At 43.4% G+C, this 18,763-nt stretch overlaps 1 protein-coding gene across 1 annotated transcript; it reads right to left on the bottom strand.

The window, feature by feature from the left end:
- Positions 1 to 7,952: 7,952 nt before the first annotated feature.
- On the bottom strand, positions 7,953 to 13,723 carry LOC148137482 (putative G protein-coupled receptor 139). Its single transcript, XM_087982348.1, has 3 exons — positions 13,696 to 13,723; positions 8,590 to 8,842; positions 7,953 to 8,469 (listed from the first exon to the last, which is right to left on the bottom strand). The coding sequence occupies exons 1-3, from the start codon at positions 13,721 to 13,723 to the stop codon at positions 7,953 to 7,955; spliced, it is 798 nt and encodes a 265-aa protein (XP_087838474.1).
- Positions 13,724 to 18,763: the final 5,040 nt, after the last annotated feature.

The raw sequence follows: 18,763 nt of genomic DNA, 5'->3' as shown, positions 1-18,763 counted from the left end.
TGCTGCTATTAGAAACAATACCAGTCATTGGGAAAATACTCTCCCACAGGAAAGGGGGCTTTGGGATGACTGTTGGCTCTCCAGCACTTTGAAGTCTACTCAACAAAGAACAATGAAATACTAAATGACACAGATTGTAATCCACTGGCCTTCTTTACAAAGGTTCAAATAAACAATGCAAGACCGTTCCGATCGAATCTTTTGTTGTAACCATTTCATGTAAACGTCATACACATTACTGGATAACTCCATGTGAATTCAGATGGATTGCCCCAAGAGTCAGAAGCTGGAATATGTAAAAGATTTAAGGAATGCTATGATTGCATAACATTGTAAGAAGGGAGAAAGAATAAATAGATTGCAGTTTTTTGTAAATTTTGTGCATCATGTATTTTGCAAGTAAATGCGTTTTTGAAATGGCAGTTTAGTTTTCTCAGGGCGACTGCAAATCAAAACCATTTTTGAAAAAATCTTGCATTTAATTGTGGACTAAAATGTGAAAAGAGCGACCTTACAAACAGCTGATTAGTGGAAGATTGTTGCACGGTTTGACAGCAATTCACCTGAGAGTGAGCCAATGATTGAAGTCTGGTTGGAGATGAACGGAGTTATTCACAGATGGAACTTTGGTTTGAAACTAGGAGCTGATTGATAATTGGCCACTCGTTCACCAATGACAAAGGCTGTCTGCCTGCCAACAGTGAAGTGATTGGTTCTCAGGCAGCTAAACAGCTTGGGACCCTGAACAAGATACAGAGAAGTCTTCAGCTGCTCAGGAGCTCTTTCTGTTCTCTGCAGTAAAAGGCAGTTTAATCCTGAAGAAACCTGGTTTATATTTGTTTCAGCTGTTCCTATGAGCTCTGCCTTTTCATGAGTGTGTTAGGGACTATCTGCAAGTATTAACCAGTCCTTCTACCTCTTGTAAATCAATGAGAGCCTGCAAGATGCAATGCACAAATTTACCAAGGCTCTAAGGGAAGTGCATTCCAAAGACATAACAACTAAGAAATGGAGCGGCTTGGGAAACAGATGAATGGGAAGGTTATGACATGGAGCCAGTTATTAAACCTGGTTAAATGAAGAGTGCAGGATTGGGTATATCTAAAAGTAAGGTGTCAACGTGGTGTAGGTACAACACAGAAATACTTGCATGCCAGAAACCATGAGCAGCAACAGACAGACAAGGCTAAGTGACTCCTGCCCCCATGGATCAGACATAAGCTCTGCAGTCCTGCCACCTCCCATCGTGAATGATGGGAGACAATTTAATAAATCATTGCTTTCACTTGAATGTCGAGACTGAGGGTGATCTAATAGATCCTTACCAAATTATGACAGGCATGGATGCAATGGATAGTCGAAGCCTTTTACACAGGCTACAGGAGACATAGGTTTAAGGTGTTATAGACCAGACCAGACCCAAACCTATTGGTGAGGAGCTTTGATTTTATTTGATAATTAAGATTGTGACATATACCGAGGCACAGTGAAAAGTATTGTTCTGCGTGATATCCAGTACAAATCATGATTTATATAAGGACATTGAGTTAATATAGTGTTGTGACCATAGAACAGGTACAGAGAAGGATGAACTCTAATATATGACTGGCCCAGTCATACGTCTGATAACAGCAGGGAAGAACTGCTGCTGAACCTATTGGTATATGTTTACAAACTGTTGTATCTTCTGTCCAATGGAAGAAGGTGGAAGAGTGTATTGCAGGGGTGGGAGGGGCCTTTGATTATGATGGCTGCTTTCCTGAGCAGTGGGAAGTCGAGACCGAGTCAGATGGAAGGAAATGTGATTTAGGTGATGGACTGGGTTGGGTTCATGCCTCTCTGTAATTTCTTGCAGTACGGACAGAGCAGGTACCATACCAAGGTGTGATGCAGCTGGATAGGATGCTTGCAATATAAAAATTGGTCAGAGTCATTACCGAAATGCTAAATTTCCTTCACCTTCTGAGGAAGTAGAGGCATTGATGAGCTTTCTTGGCTGTAGAGCTGACATGGATGGACTGATTGTTGGTAATATTAATTCCTCAGAACTTGAAGCTCTCAATCACCTCCACATCAGCACCAATGACAGAGACCAGGGTCTGTCCTTCAGTCCACTTCCTGAAGTCAATGACCAGTTCCTTTGTCTTGCTGACATTGAGGGAGAGATTGTTGTCTTTACACCATGCCACTAAGCTCTCTTTCCTGTACTCTGTCTCACTGTTGTTTGAGATCCTGCCAACTATGGTGGTGTCATGAGCTAATCTGTAAATGGAGTTGGAGCTGAATGTGGCCATACAGACATGAGAGGGTAAGAAATATAGAAGGGGGCTGAGTACACAGCCTTGCAGGGCACCAGTATTGCGGATTATCATAGAGGAGGTGTTCTCAACCATCCTTATTGATTCTGATCTGGTCAGAAAGTTGAGGATCCAGTTGCAGAGGTGAGGAAAGAGTCCCAGGGCTCAGACTGTGTCGATGGGTCTTGTTGGCATTATGGTGATCAAGGCAGAGCTAAAGTCAATATCTCGGAGTCTGACGGAGGTGTCCTTGTTATCCAGACGTTCCAGGGATGAGTGAAGGGGAGGAAGATGGCGTCTGCATGGATCTATTTTGATGGGAGGTGAATTATCGTGGACCAAAGCATTCTGGGAGGCTGGAGTTAATGTGTGCCATTCCTAACCTCTCAAAGCACTTCATAGATGGGTTCAGCCATGACTGTATTCGAGGACTGGATTCCTGACTGCTGCTCCTTTTTCTTGTGCTTGTTTGTTCCTTACAGCACAGAGGGAGACATGTTACCGAATGGCCCTGGCAGTCAATGAAGATTCAAATATACAAAGTGCGTCAGTGTGACACTTGGTAAATGCCCGTTTTCTGGATAAAATGCCCCTGATTCCACGCCAAAACTCTGACAGATTCTGAACAGGGCCACACACCTACAATTCAGTAGCAGACCTGTCATGTTACCTTTTGTGTATTCCTCTCGTTTTTAATGGTTGAAGTTTGGAAAGTCAGACAGACTGGTGACATTTTTAATTATCTCAGGGCACTGACTTTAAACAGATTCTTGAATCCACATCTTAATCAATTGAAACATTGCAACATAGCTCTCCATATCCTGCTTTTGCTGTTTAATTTGGAAATTAACATTTCCACAATGCAGGAATGTATGAATGGAAAAGGCTTTTCATTCATTTTCCCCTCTCCTGTGCTGACTGAATTCCAGACTCAATCTGAAGCCTTCCCTGTTCCTGCACCCAGATTAACATTGTACCATTTAGTTTAGATTGTCCCTCCTCTAACATACAAAATACATCGGTTCACATCCCGCTCTATTTCATATGCAGGAGGCCGAGAGATGATAATGTACAAAGTGTAAGGTATGTTTTAATCTGCAAAGCAGGACAAATGTTTTCAGAAGTGTCAGTCAGTTAGCCATTTTAGGTTTGTTCAAAGCAGCCATTTCATGTTACCACAGCACTGACAGTGACTTTATAAACAGGGAAAGGCAAGAACGAGTGGGGACTTGGGAGCCCATGTGCAAGTGAATGCAACGTAGATTCACAGAACTATAGCTGGACAGCACAGGTTCAATGGTCAGGGAAATGACACAAGCCCAGGATGGTGTCACTGGGATTTAGAAAGATCTGAAATGATATACGTTTGAGAATTATGACAGGAACTGTAGGATTAGATAGAGAGAAAGTATTTTATTTGCTTCTGGAGGCTCATTGTCTAGTAACCTAACAATAGACTGGAACCCTTTGGAAACTCAGGCCGTGTTCAGCGTGAGGTTAGTTTTTGATTAAATCATCCAATATTGTTCCCATCAAACTCTCGCAGAAAAAGAGTCTGCATGAGATTAGGTACAGAGTAAAGCTTCCTCTACACTGTCCCCATTAACCAATCCCAGGACAGGTAGAGTATGGAGTTAGATGTGGAGCAAAACTCCCTTTACATCGCCCCCATGAAACCCTCCCAGGATAGGGACCATAGGACCATAAGATAATAAGACATTGGAGTGGAAGCAAGGCCATTCAGCCCATTGTGTCCATTCTGCCAGTTAATCATGGCTGGTGGGTGTTTCAATTCCACTTACCCACACTCTCCCTGTAGCCCTTCATTCCCCGAGAGATCATTTCCATGTCTTCTCATTTCCATTCCAAATTGACTCCCTCTAATTTTAAAGCTGTGCCCACGGGTCCTAAACTCCCCGCCTAACAGAAACAACTTCCCAGCATCCATCCTTTCTAAGCCATGCATTATGGTGTAAATTTCTATTAGATCTCCCCTTAACCTTCTAAACTCTAATGAATACAATCGAAGGATCCTCAGCCTATGTCAGGCCTACCATTCCAGGGATCATCCGTGGGATTCTCCCCCAGTGCCTGAATGTCCTTCCTGAGGTGTGGGGCCCAAACCTGGACACAGTATTCTACATGGGGCCTAATCAGAGCTTTATAAAGTCTCAGAAGCACATCGCTGCTTTTACATTCCAACCCTCTTGAGAGAAATGGCATTACATTTGCTTTCTTAACCACAGATTCAACCTACAAGTCAACCTTTAGAGAATCCTGGACTAGCACTCCCAGATCCCTTTGTAGTTTGGCTTTAGGACTTTTCTCACCGTTTAAAAAAAAGCCCATGCTTATATTCTGTTTTCCAAAGTGCAAGACCTCGCATTTGTTCACACTGAATTTCATCAGCCATTTTCTGGCCTACTCTCCTAAACTGTCTTAATCTTTCTGCAGCCTCCCCACCTCCTCAGTACTACCTGTCTGTCCACCTAACTTCGTATCATCGGCAAACTTTGCCAGAATGCCCCCAGTCCCTTCATCCAGATCATTAATATATAAAGTGAACAGCTGCAGTCCCAACACTGAACCCTGTGGGATACCACTTGTCACTAACTGCCATTCTGAAGAAGAACCTTTTATCCCACCTCTCTGCCTTCAGTCAGACAGCCAAACCTGAATCCATGCCAGGAGCTCACCTCGAACACTATGGGCCTTCCCCTTACTCAGCAGCCTCCAATGAGGCACCTTATCAAAGGCCTTTTGGAAGTCTAGATCGATAACAATCACAGAGACAATAAAACACTTTCTCCATATGACCAAAAACTGATTGTCTTCCATCCACTGGTGTCCCGGTCTTGTGTGGGTCACAGATTGAGCTCTGAAACATCTTCAGGACAATCTCATCCTGTACCTGTGGCTCTGGCTCTGTATTAGTGTCTGTAAGTCTCCCTGTTTCTAAAATTACCTCAATTCCCTACAATGCTGGATATATTCCAAAATAGTTCGATTACCTGTAAAATATTTTGGGATACCCTTAAGATATAAAACAGAAAGTGCTTTATAACTGCCCACTCCCTCCGTTTAAATGAGGATATTCAGTGTATTTCTGCTACATTTATATTGTCCGTAAATCACACAGAACATTCACACCCAGGGACCGTGAACAATCCGGAAGGTCCATGAAGTGTCGGTCTTTATTGCATGCGATTGGCCATCGACAGTAAGGAAGCCTTCCTGTGACTGTTTCACTGAGACAGCATCAGGAATCCTGTGGCCCACTTTGATCCTCACACTGACTGTTCATCATCTCTGCAAATAAAAATACATTTTCAAAATGCAGGAATGTGAACGAAAACAGCTACTGATGTGCATCCCCAATGTAATCACTGATACTTTTCAGGGGGAGATTTTCAGGAGGACATTAAACTGACAGAAACACAAAAACCAGGAGCAGGATAAGGCCACTCAGCCCTTCCAGCCAGTTTTCCCATTCAGTGTTGTCATGTCTGACTCTCTATCTCACTGCTAAATTCCCAATTTCGCTCCAAACCCCATGATGTCTTTAACCTGTAAAAGAACATTATCAATTTCTTTCCTGAATATACTCAATAACCTGTGCTCCACAGCCTTCTGTGGGAGAGAATTCCTCAGGTTGATCACGTGTGTGAAGATAATTCTCTTCCTCTCTATTAGAAATGGGTGAGCCCATGTCCTGAGACTGTGATGCTTGTTCTGAGAACACCTGCCCAGGGGATACAGCCCACCCCCTCTATCTCGTCTGTCCAACCGTTAGAATTTGATACATTTCCATCAGATCCCCCTCTCATTGTCCTGAATACATGCCCAGATAAACCAACCTCTCATGGGACAGACCTGTCATCCCCGGGACTTGCCCAGTGAAGTTAATGAGCTGTCAGAGGAAGTGGTGGATGATGGTACAATGACAACATGTGGTTCACGTTTGTAGGAGGAATCGAAATAACAAACAGAATGATTCAGTTGAAAATAGTGAGAAGTTATTTAATACCATGATCCAGAGGGATTTATGTGTCAGAAATGTAACTGATAGTGGAGTCAGTGAGGAGGAGGACAAATGATACATTGTCAGTTATTTCCAGCAGACCAGATAAGGACAGGGAGGTAGTCTGCTGTGAAACTCTCTCGGCCAGATTGTCCCTTTCATTGAAGATATTAATATCCCTTTGAATCCTCCGTTATACAATCGCTCTGTAACACATTCTACACACAGCATCACTGGGGTCTCTCACATTGAGGATGACTCTCTTCCACTCTGAGTGTGTCACTAGGTGGCTGCAGACCAAGGCTGCTTATTGGGAAGGATTCCTGAAACAGGGAACGTTCCCGGGTTGGAGGTACTTACAGAGAAAAAGGCCGTGCACACTCATGGATGATTCAGGGAAAGGCTGGGTAACATCATTGATAGATTTGAAACAACGATCAAAATGCACATTTGAAACCAAGACCAATATGAAACGCAGATGTTGCTGGAGACAGCGCAGTTCAGATGGAAACCACATGGAGTTACCTAATGGATAGCAGACACTTCAGCGACATGAAGCCGACTGACAATAAAACATGTCAAGTCTGAGTCTGAAATTTCCAGTAATGGTGTAAGAACAGGGTATAGGAAGATTTAAACAGCATGTGGATTGATGCAGGAATTAAACACAAACAAACACACTTGATGCTGAGACCTGGTTCGAAGTTATCCAAAAGCTCGGATTTAAAACTGAGATTGGGAACTGTCTGAGACAATTCCCGGGAAGGTGTGGAGTATGTGATCTGCTGTCAAGTGGTGACATTGACCTCTGTGCTGAATACAGACTCAGTTCCGGGAACTGTCTCCAGCTCTTCTCCCAATCCTTGAGACAGGCTCCTTGGACTGAGATACTTAATGTTCGCAATCATCATGTTCATGGGTATGATCTGTCCAGATTATCCCCACTCCACCCCCCATCACCCCCACCTCCCAATCACCCAAGCACTCTCACTAGGCAGCTGGAGAACAGAATACCCCCAGGACCAGCTACTGGTGGGAGAATCAGATTGACATGAATAATTGGGATGGTTCATTGAAGCATAAGAAACAGTCCAGCATCGACATGGATGTTCATTTTGAAAACAGAAACGTTTTGTGTTTTCTCGGATGGAAAGAGCTGAAAACCGAAGCATCAGAGCTCGATCACTTCCTCTGATACCAGAAGAAGCAGATACTCAGTTCCTACTACTTCCCACCTGGTTATCTTGGACAAATCATGGCTCTTTCCCCTTGCTCCACTGACCTTTGGTCTGTGCAGTGTCTCCAGCTCATTCACACTGGTCCCCAAAATGTTAAACCAAAACAGAACAGGAATTGTTGCAAAGACTCTGCAGGTTTGGCAGCATCTGTGGGAGAGAAATCAGAGTTCATGTTTCGGGTCCAGTGACCCTCTTTCAGGACAGAAATATTACCTCTGCTCTCTGAATGGGAAAACTGTGTCCTTACCTTCATCTTCTTTCGGTTCTCTTGACGTCTGCTAAATATTCCATCTTCTCTGATCTCTCTGACAGATTTGCATCTCTAAAAGGGTTGCCTTTGGTCCTCCATGGTCATTTCTTGCCCATCACCCACGGGATTTTGAGCTTTTGTCAGATTTATGCAGTGATTAGTTCAATAACTCTGGAAACTGGATATTTCATCGCTCTATTGAACTGAGCTCTGAACTTGGGCAGAGCTGCCATATAAATAAGGATGTTTGTGCAGCAGCTTACATTGCACAGCATGTATCCAACTTGTTCAAAAATTTCATAGTCATAATCGTTTAAATGATCTGGGACACCAAGGATATATAAAACATATAGCAGCCAGAGAAGGATGAAGTTTCCAGATATGGTGAAGAGTAAAATCACTGTCTTTATTCTACTCTTCATCTCGGGGTCAACCTGCTTTCCTTCCTTACTCTGACCCCTCAGTCCCTTACGGACTTGACTTGACTTAAATAAAATGCGTGCGATTGTCAGAACATTGAGGAACACAATGAAAAAGAATGGTCCCAATCGGGTTAGAGCCACAGCAAATGAGCGGAATCCAATCCAGCGAGAGTCAGTGAAGTAGCTTCCCTTATTCCTGCAGAAAAATGGTATGTTCCCGATTATCTTTCTGGGCTCAAATCTAAAATACCAAGGGACATTTTTTAAACAAAGCAGAATACTGGTTATTGAGAGAATTACAGATGCGTTTTCCCCAGTGCAATATTTTGTTTTCAGTTTGTAGCAACAAAAGCTGACAAACCGATCGAAGGTGAATGTAATGGTGAACCAGACAGAACAGTCTATGGATGCACGGATCAGGACATTGATAACACTGCACACAGGAGTGATGTCCAGGAAACATACTGGGTAATAATAAAACTTTATTTGCCTCAGTATGACTTCACTGACAATGACCAGTAGATCTGCTGCTGCCATCGCCACCAGATATCGTGTTGTGCACATAGTAAGGCCACACTTTCCCTGGGAGAGGATCATGATAGCCACAAAATTCACTGCAAGCAGAATAACAGGAAAATGACTTAAATTAATGAGCATTTTTCTGCGTAAGGTTACAACCAATCTGTATTGTTGCTATAATACCAATAAAGATTAGTCAGTCATCACAAAAAATTGCGATGTAAATTGTAAACCTGTAACTTGCAAATTTCTGGCTAGAGTAGAAACAAGCAGCTGGTGAACAACAGTTGGAATCCAGGATACCAGTCATAAAGGTACCCACCAAAACATGTAACATTTAGAAGGGTGAATTTACATCACATGCAGCAATGATTCCCTTAAGAACAGTCAACACAGCTGGATAATATGGTCAGAGAATTCGATGACTCCACATGATAGGGATGTACTAAAATTTGGACCACTCTTTTCTTTTCATTCATCTGATGTTGGCATTGCTGGAAAGGTCAGCATCTATTACCCATTGATAAGGACCAAGGGGCAATTCACATTCAGTTACTTTTCTGTGGAGTCACATGTAGATTAATCCTACCTTCTGAAAAGTGAAGTCGCTCTCTGCAGTGAGTTCGAGCATTAATTTATGAGGAGGAAAACAAATCATCAGAGTGCTGAAATGTCAAAACAAGGCAGATTTAAATCAATTGTCATGGAAGAGAAAAAAGTTATTGGGAAAGCAGAGAAACGTTTATTTTATGATCGGTGTGAGGTCAGATGCAGTTCGATTACAAAGGGATGATGATCCAGGAAGTGATAATACATGCTGTTAAAATGTGATTTCCAGGCAGAGGCGAATGCTGACTGTACAAGCACAATGAATGATGAGGGAGATGGGAGCGTTGTGAATCTGGTCAAGCACAAACCCCAACCATCTGTAAATCTGATGGGGAATGACAGGCAGATCCTGTTGGTTGAATCAACATTGTGGATGCATGGAGATTGAGGTAACAGTAACAAGATACCATTGCCAACCCCAGCAAAGCTGCACTAATTCTCCTCAGTTATCAACACATAACATCCAAGAAGATAACTGCAGTGAATTGACACTGGATTATTTACTTTCAATTGGATTCCTGCAGGTTTTTGAAAATTAATAATATGCTGTTCATCATTCAGTTTAAAATGTAAAGATGTCGGAGCCATATACAAAGACAGAAAGTCGAGATAAACTGGGTGTTGTGGAGAAGCTTGGGCAGATCCACAGGGCATCTTCATCAAAATAAACTGTCCAGGCATATACTGTAACTTCAGTGTTACAGAAGATTTCTTGTGGACAGGTACCTACATTGAAAGAAGTGAAGATTACGTTCAGTCCCACCTACATACATTTGTGTAGTCCTTTAAGAGTGGATGAAAGGAAGTAAGAGGGAATGAAACTCATGTACTCAAACAGAAACGGACCAAGTGCTTTGCTGCTGCTGTGCCCAGGACTGTAAGAAACTACAGAGAGTTGTGAACACAGGCCAGATCAGACACAAGCCAACCTTCCATCCATTGACTGAATGTACATTTCTTGTTGCCGCAGAAAGCCAGCCAACACCATTAAAGACCCTCCCACCCCGGTTGAACTCTCCTCCAACCGCTTCCGTCAGTCAGGAGATACAAAACCATAAACACACAGAACAACATGTTCAAGACTAGCTTCTTCCCCACTGTTATTTGAATTCGGAATGGACCGCTCAAATTGTAAACCTCATGTTGATCTTGCTTCTTGTGCACCTTCCTTGTAGCTGTCCCTCTGTATCCCTCACTCTGTTCAATCACCCGGTGGCCTTTGTGTCTTTCCATGGAACATTCACTGCACGGCAAACAGAACAAGTTTTTTTTTCCCCACAGTACTGAGGTAAACGTGACAATATAATAATAAATGAAATCAAATCAAATCAGGATTGAGAAAAAATGGTAAATGACGGAGATGATGGAAGAGTAATCCTGTCTATCAGCAGCGCCAGTGGAATACCTTGTGAGGCAAAACACATTACATGGTGTCTATAGCTGAACAGTGTGGAATGCCTGAGGATGGCTTACTCAAAGTTAGGAGGTTTGCTGGAATTTGAAAGGTACTGACATGGAATGCTGCATCACTGGGAAAGTTGCTGAAATGGCAGAGATGCTGCAACAATGAAAGATACCCCGAACAGTAACAGAATTTGGGACAATGGCAGTCAGGGTCATTGTTGGAGGCAATGGCTCTGGGGGAAGTATTGGTTGAAAAGACAATGGGCCAGGTGGGAGTTGGAGAAGGTTTGGAAACATAGAGACTTACAACACAGAAAGAATAATGCACGTTGGCCTATGGAATGCATGAACCTATTGCCTCAGATTTCTCATCCAGTTTTCCAGCATTAGGCCCGTAACTCTAGCTCATTACAAGTGTACATTAAAAGAGGTCTATGCTATCAGGGGATTTGCTTCTCCTACCCTTAGAGGAAGTCAGTTCCATATTGTCACAACACTTCCGGTGGAAAACTCAAACCCCTGCCTCTTTGCATCTATGCCCCTGGTCATTGACCTGACCACAAAGGGGAAAACACATTTCCTTCTGTGCTGTCTATGACTCTTATAATATTATACATTTAAATGATGCCCCCTATCAATCTCCCCTGCTCCTTGGAAAACAACCCCAGTCCGTCCAATCTCTCTTCGTACGGAAAACATTATAACCTTGGAGTGATCCTGGAAACTCTCCACCCTCTTCAGGGCAATCACAGTACTCCCTATAATGTGGATTCCAGAACTGCACACAACATTCTAGCTGTGGTCTAGCCAACATTTCATACAGTGCCAACCTATTTTCTCTGCTCATAAACTCTGTGTCTTTAAAGGGCAAAACTTTCCTGGTACCTTCTTAACCATTTCATCAACCTGTCCTGCTACCTTAAGATCTTCATGTGCACGAAGATTCCTCTGCTTCTCAGAGCTTCCCAGGTTTCTACCATTCATAATGTGTGTAGCAATTGTACCAACCTCCACCACTTCCTCTGGCAGCTCATTCCATATACTTAACACCCACTGCGTGAAAAAGTTGTCCCTTGTGTTTTGTGTCCTGTCAAGTGCATCAGCTCACATTCATAGATTGAATTCCCATTTCCAACAATTTTTGCATTACCAGTGAACTTATCCTGGAAATCCCCTACCATGCAGAGTTCACAACATTTCCGAGTACAACCCTTTATCGTTCATGGAACATTGTGGCCCTATAATCTCCTTAGTTCCTTCTTCAATGCATCCCACTGCTCTGACATGGATTTACTCAAACGTCTCTGCTCTCTGTCCAATCACGCCCGATCTTATTTGCATCGGCTTTCCCCCAGTTTAGAACTTTGATTTCCCCCTCATCCTTGCCTTTTTCCATGTTAATCTTGAGTTATGATTACTGCCTGCAAAATTCTTCCTCACTGAGAGGTCAGCCCAGCTTCATTACCGAAAAATAAATCCAGGATCACTGTCAAAGTGGGGGAAGGTAAAGGAACAGTCTGGGATTAGCCAGGTGAAGCTATGAACTGTGTTGTAGGAAAGAGAGATTTAAAAACCCTCCAGTTTATCCAGCAGACAGTAACAGAAGGATAAGCGGTTCCAACAGCTGCCAAATGTTCCAGACTCAGAGGATAAGCAGGAACACCCAGGATTAGAACGGATTATGGGGTGGGAGAGCTATACCATTCAGAATGGCGGAGAATTGGAATCTAATAAATATTATCCAACTTGAACATTCGGGGGGAAGCCATGGGAAATTGTCCAGGGTCATTTGACAGAAAATGATTTGCTCTCTCAGTGAGAATGGGTCATGCCCACTGTGGGTTTAAGGAATTCTCAGGTTTGTTGGATATTTTACAGTCGAGTTGATAGCCACGGTCAGAAAGGAAAGTCATCCTCAGTGTGTAGCTCTGTACTCATTCAGAAACAAAAACTACTTGCAGGTCGGACACGGGAAGCGGAATGAAGAATGCAATGTTTAACAAGTTAGAGGCAACTGAGTATTTATTTTTAATTCTATTTCGATCATATATTTTGGAACCCGAGAATGTACACCTGACCGTTACACTTGTCTGTCCCCATAGGGACACCCTCCATCCACAAACAGCAGGCCCCACTGCAGGTTGCAGCTTTGAACCGAGACATGGATGGAACGAGCAGCGAGAGGAAGTGGTGATGGTGGGTAAAATTAAAACATTTAAAAGGCATGGGTATATGAACAGGAAGGATTTAGAAGGATATGGGCCAAATGCTGGTAAATGGGATTAGGTTAATTTGCGATATCTGGTCGGTATGGAGGAGTTGACAAAGGGGCCATTTCTGTGCTGCATGATTCTATAAGAAGAAAATTATTCCTCAAATCTTCATCACTCCCATAATTGGAAAGGTCAATCCGTGCTCCTCAACAGTTACCCAAGCCGACAGCGGATTCTGAACATCCAACAGTCAGAGCGAACAGAATCTGAAATCCACACGGTGTAAAGGAGATTAACCAGCTCAAAACCCTTTAACTGTAGTGCTCCCTAAAGTAGGAAGGAGGAAATGTGCTGCTATCAATACAACTGCACAAACACAGATACACGCAGGAATGTGAGAACACTGGGTTTATGAGATCCACTGCACTGACTGACCAAGATCCATTGCAGTTCTATCCTTGCTGCCATTTCCAATAACTCCTTCCCTGAAGGTAGCCTCCAGTCTAAGATGCAACTCAGGAGTTCATTACATTTGACGAAGGGTGATCATGTAGTAAAGCAATGAAACAACAGATTTTTAAAATATATCTAATTTAACTGTCTGATATTTCAACGAGGGAGTGGGTATAACATTGAATATTACATCAGAATGCAAATCGCTTCAATAACAAGAAAACCAGGGAGATGTCATCCACAAATTATAAATAATTATAAACACTTACCAGGAACACCAATGATGGCAAGAACCATGTAGAAAACTTTCCTGGCTAAGTCAATTGGCCAATGCATTTTCAGAGGAGAGTGGTAACGCTTTCTTGTTGCACATAAAAATGCAAGCATTAAACTCTGCGGTGTTACATTCTCTGCGTGTATCCACTATATTCTGTGTGACCTCCACTGGGAGATTGGTGTTGCAGCTCTGATGATGACAACTTTATCATTCCCAGTTGTTAGAAGATGTTTCTCACTGAAATTGGATTGTGACAGGGAAGGGATGACCTCATCGAGGGAAGAATCATCATTGGAAACTGTGTTAATTGTTGTTGGATGCATTCCTCCAATTTGTCAACTCTCTGGAGACAGTTTTTAATCAATCTGCTCAGAGATGTAACACTGCACCTATGGAAAAGACAGAACTTGAAGCCAGGGCCAGCGGCCCAGAGCTGGGGACACTACCCCTTTACTAGTCCATTCACTGTACATAATGGAGCTCTGTACCAATGCAAATAGGAACCTCAAGGCCGGATCATATCACGTTAAGGATGTGTAGCTGCTGTCTCATTAGAAAACCCAGTAATTGTCACCACTTTATGAACAGAGAGGCAGCCTGCTGTTGTAATAATGCTGCCTTCACATAAAGAGATTACATTGCTTTCTAGTGGATGGATATGATTTTGTTTGCTGCATCTACCCTGTTTTCCTCTTCCTTAATGCCCCGCTAACATCGAAATTTGCTTTCTAATTTGTGTTGGAGTTTTGTCCAGCAGCTTGGTGTTGAGGGAATGTACCTCACATTGTCTCCGTGATGTCAGTCATGACCATTTATTGTATGAATCCCTGACATTAGCGAGCCCTCTACTGTAGCTCTACCAGGGGCTGTCATTACCCATGTCTCAGATAATTCCCATATCCTAGATTACCTGTAGGAATGTAGTTGACCTGTCATTGTACCATGTCCGTCCCATCTCTGTGTTGGAGAAATTCAGGTCCCCTCATTGTCACCCTCCTGCCGTGGCATGGATTTGATTTTCCCAGTTGCTGATGCAATACCGTTCTGGTATAATCTAGCTCCAAACCAGGCTCAGACGGATCATTTTAGCTCCTCACAAATTATTCTTTGTTTTTGTTTTTGGAATCATCTCATTCTGCCATTTGCTGTTTTGACAATAACCTGAGTGTCCGTTTGCCTTCCTCCTCTCTGGGAGGGAGTTAGCTTAACTCCATTTTATTGGGCCAGGTGACCCACAATTTTGAGGACATCTATTTAATAAAATCACTTCCAAATGAAACAGAAATGCCCAGCTTCTCCAAGCTATCAACATAGCTGATATCCACATTCCTGGGACAATTCTTTTAAAGATGTGCAGTGTTCACACATCCCTTGGAAAGTTCGGTGCTCAGGTCGATATGTGACACAATAAGTGCAGCATATCCCCAAGTACTTCAGGGCCCCAATTCATAAGCAGTTGCTGACATCAGTCTTGGCTCAGAAATGTTTGGCAGGTCAGGTCATATTGGGAGCACAGATGGAACCTCCATGTCCCAAACCAGAAGCCGAGAAACCAAAGAGAATCTGCCACGGCCCAAGGAGAAGCGGATAGCATTGAACCACATTGGGAATGGGACAGTATGGAGACGCACTTGGTGCCCTGTACAACAGTGACAGAAATTAACTTGTTTCAGACTGGCAGATCATTTGGAATGTAAGGGACAGACTTTGCACTGGCTCGGGTTCACACATAATTGTGGGCTTTCAAGGTCGAGACACTGTCAGCGGGGAATGTGTCATTCTGCTGGAGTGGTTCCTCTCAAACTGCCACACACAGTGCACCACAATGTGCTATTTGATCTGTTCCCATCAGCGAGTCACTGGGAACACCATTACCTCACTCTGACTTTGTGCCAAATCTGCTCAATAGAACCCTACCTCTGTGTAATTGGCAGCTAACATTGCTATCAGTCTGGCCAGAATGCTACAGCTGTTATAGTACTGAACAAACTAATATACACATTGTATTTGTGAGGGCTGACTGCAATGATAACTTGGCTAATTTCACCACCTATCTTTCATTGAATTCGCTCTAATTCCCGGTAATTCCCCATTTTATTTCCCTGAGTTAACCAGACGATGCTAAAAAAGGAGAATGCAAATGTCAGTGTTGCGCAGATTGTGGCACAAATCCTATTTCCTCATTGACAATTGGTTCCTTTGCCAGGCATCACCAGTCCGTCCTTACCTTTCACCATGACCAATGTAACCTGTCAGTTTCCCTTGTTGAACACACTGTCAGATAGAGCCAGGGACTTGGAGACAAATGACAGCACGGAAAGCAGCCACACGGCGTTTCAGGTTTGTCTCAGTGAATCCCCATCAACGTTGTACCTGAAGGATGCTTGAACCAGCTCAGATCGGAGGGTCTAACACTCTCCTCACTGAGTTTATCCAGACACGCAAATGCAGCACGATTCCTATCATCAATTTTATCCCCATCACAAACACCATCTCCATCGATCAATATTTTTTCCTTCAATGAAATTCACTCAAAGTGAGCAAGGCACAACCTTCACTGAGAAACCCATGCTGACTCTCCTGGATTAATCACTCACTGTTGAAATAACAATTTAGAGAATCTCTCAGAGTTTTGTCAGCTCTGGAAGTGTGACAGCAGCTGGTATCACATCCTAAAACGTTTCGAAAACTTCTGACAGATGGATCTCATTGACTTCATCTCGGGGTTTTCCATTGAACATCACTTCAAAGGTGCCACTGTGCGATGGCTGAGAACCCATACCAACTGCTTGGAAGGCAGCCATGCTGCCCACTATACCCCCATCCCCCTGCCAGCTGGGTGCTCGCTATTCTCAAACACACTTAACAACACCGTCATCATCATTAATTGAATTGGGGCTGATGAAAAAAAGAGAAATAGCTGGCCAAGCTCAGCAAGTCTGGCAGCGTCGGCATCAGAATCATATCAGGGCAGAGCAGTAGTTATGAACTATATAGACTTCAGTAAGGTATTCCACCAGGTTCCCCAATGGGAGACTAGTTCGCAAGGTTAGATCTCATGGAATATAGGAAGAATTAGTCATTTGGATACAGACCTGGCTCAAAGGTAGAAAACAGAGAATGGTGGTGGAGGGCTGTTATTTCAGTCTGGAGGCCTCTGACCAGTGGAGTTTCACAAGATCGGTGCTGGGTCCACTACTTTTCATCATTATATAAATGACTTGGATGTGAACATAAGAGGTACAGTTAGTAAATTTGCAGATGGCACCAAAATCGGAGGTATAGTGGACAGCAAAGCAGGTTACCTCAGATTACAAAATAATCTTGATCAGATGTGTCAGTGAGCTGAGAAGTGGCAGATGGAGATTAATTTCGATCAATGTGAGGTGCAGCATTTAGGGAAAGCAAATCTTAGCAGGACTTTTGCATTTAATGGTAAGATGCTGGGGAGTGTTGCTGAACAAAGGGACCTTGGAGTGCAGGTTCATAGCTCGTTGAAGGAGGAGTAACAGGTAGATAGGATCGTGAAGATGGCGTTTGGTATACTTTCTTTTATTGGACAGAGTATTGAGTAGAGGAGTTGGGAGGTCATGTTGTGGCTGTACAGGACATTGGTTAGGCCAAAGTTTGAATATTGTGTACAATTCTGGTCCCCTTCCTATCGAAAGATGTTGTGAAACTTGAAAGGGTTCAGGAAAGGTTTACAAGGATGTTGTTCGGGTTGGAGGATTTGAGGTACAGGGAGAGGTTGAACAGGCTGGGGCTGTTTTCCCTGCAGCAGCTGAGGCTGAGGGGTGACCTTCTAGTGATTTATAAAATCATGACGGGCATGGATAGGATAAATAAACAAAGTCTCTTCCCTGGAGTGGGGATGTCCAGAATTAGAGGGCATAGTTTTAGGATGAGATGGAATGAGCTGCCAGAGGAAATGTTGGAGGCTGGTACAATTGCAACATTTAAAAGGCATTTGGATGGGCATATGAATAGGAAAGGTTTGGGGGGATATGGACCTGGTGATGGCAGGTGGGACTAGATTGGGTTGGGATATATGGTCACCATGGACGGGTTGGACCGAAGGGTCTGTTTTCGTGCTGTACATCTCTATGACTCTATGACAAGGGCAGCAGCTACTTGGGAACACCACCAGCTGCAAGATGCCCTCCAAGCCACTCACCACCCTCACTTGGAAGTATACCGGTATTCCTTCAAAGTTGGTGGGTCACAATCCTGGAAATCCCTCCCGATCGAGATTGTGGGTGAACCCACAGCAAGTGGACTGCAGCGATTCCAGAAGGCAGCTCAGCACCACCTTCTCAATGGCAAATAGGGAAGGGCTATCAATGCTGGCCCAGCCAGAGACGGCCAGGTCCCACAAATGAATAAAAGACCCCAGAGAATCTGACATGTTCGTGTGGGACCAATGTTCAATATTTTCAAACTGTAATGATATTGTCAGTCTCTCTTGTTTTTCCACATTTATAAAGCCAACGTCAGTGCTGTGCTAACACAAACTGGCTGCCGGGAACACACCTAACATGTCTGACTGACTCATTTGTCTCTGGAATTCTGTCAGCAAGGGAGAGGGGGATGTGTCTAAAGCCGTTTCCATGTCTGAATCCTGTGTGGTTAGGCCCCATCCTTAAATCAAGTGTTTATCAAATCCCACTCTGACCTGCTGGGAGTTCAAATTGTGTGTTGTCTCCAAATAAAAGAAAATACTGGACCTGCAAATAAACAAATCTGTCGGATGTAACGTTGTGTGTTTGTTGGTGTCATTGTAGTTACACAGGATTGAAGATAAATTAGACAGTGCGAGATAGACAGCACTGTCACCAGCATGGTAGTGTCATTATAAAAGGAGTCGAGATTGTGGTGCTGGAAAAACACAGCAGCTCAGACAGTATCCGAGGAGCAGGAAAATCGACGTTTCGGGCAAAAGCCCTTCATCAGGAATCCCTCGACTTCAAGCTCCAGAATCTGCAGTTCTCACTTCCGCCCCATTATAAAAGGATATTAATATCTTCAGTGAATGGGGAAAACAGAGGGGGACGGTGTTCAAA

The sequence above is a fragment of the Chiloscyllium plagiosum genome, unplaced genomic scaffold (assembly GCF_037043375.1).
Source record: "Chiloscyllium plagiosum isolate Xiang-an unplaced genomic scaffold, Cpla_swu_hap1 HiC_scaffold_43, whole genome shotgun sequence".
In the NCBI taxonomy this organism is placed as follows: Eukaryota; Metazoa; Chordata; class Chondrichthyes; order Orectolobiformes; family Hemiscylliidae; genus Chiloscyllium; species Chiloscyllium plagiosum.
The sequence above is the reverse complement of the archived record's forward strand: the minus strand, read 5'-3'. Positions and strand labels throughout refer to the sequence as shown.

Bases quoted from the DNA above. Each gene is read 5' to 3' on its own strand.
- LOC148137482 (XM_087982348.1), bottom strand. From the start codon at position 13,723: ATGGTTCTTGCCATCATTGGTGTTCCTG. The intron at 8,843-13,695 runs GTAAGTGTTTAT...TTCTGCTTGCAG, and splicing joins TGCCATCATTGGTGTTCCTG to TGAATTTTGTGGCTATCATG. The intron at 8,470-8,589 runs GTTTGTCAGCTT...TTGGTATTTTAG, and splicing joins ATTACATTCACCTTCGATCG to ATTTGAGCCCAGAAAGATAA.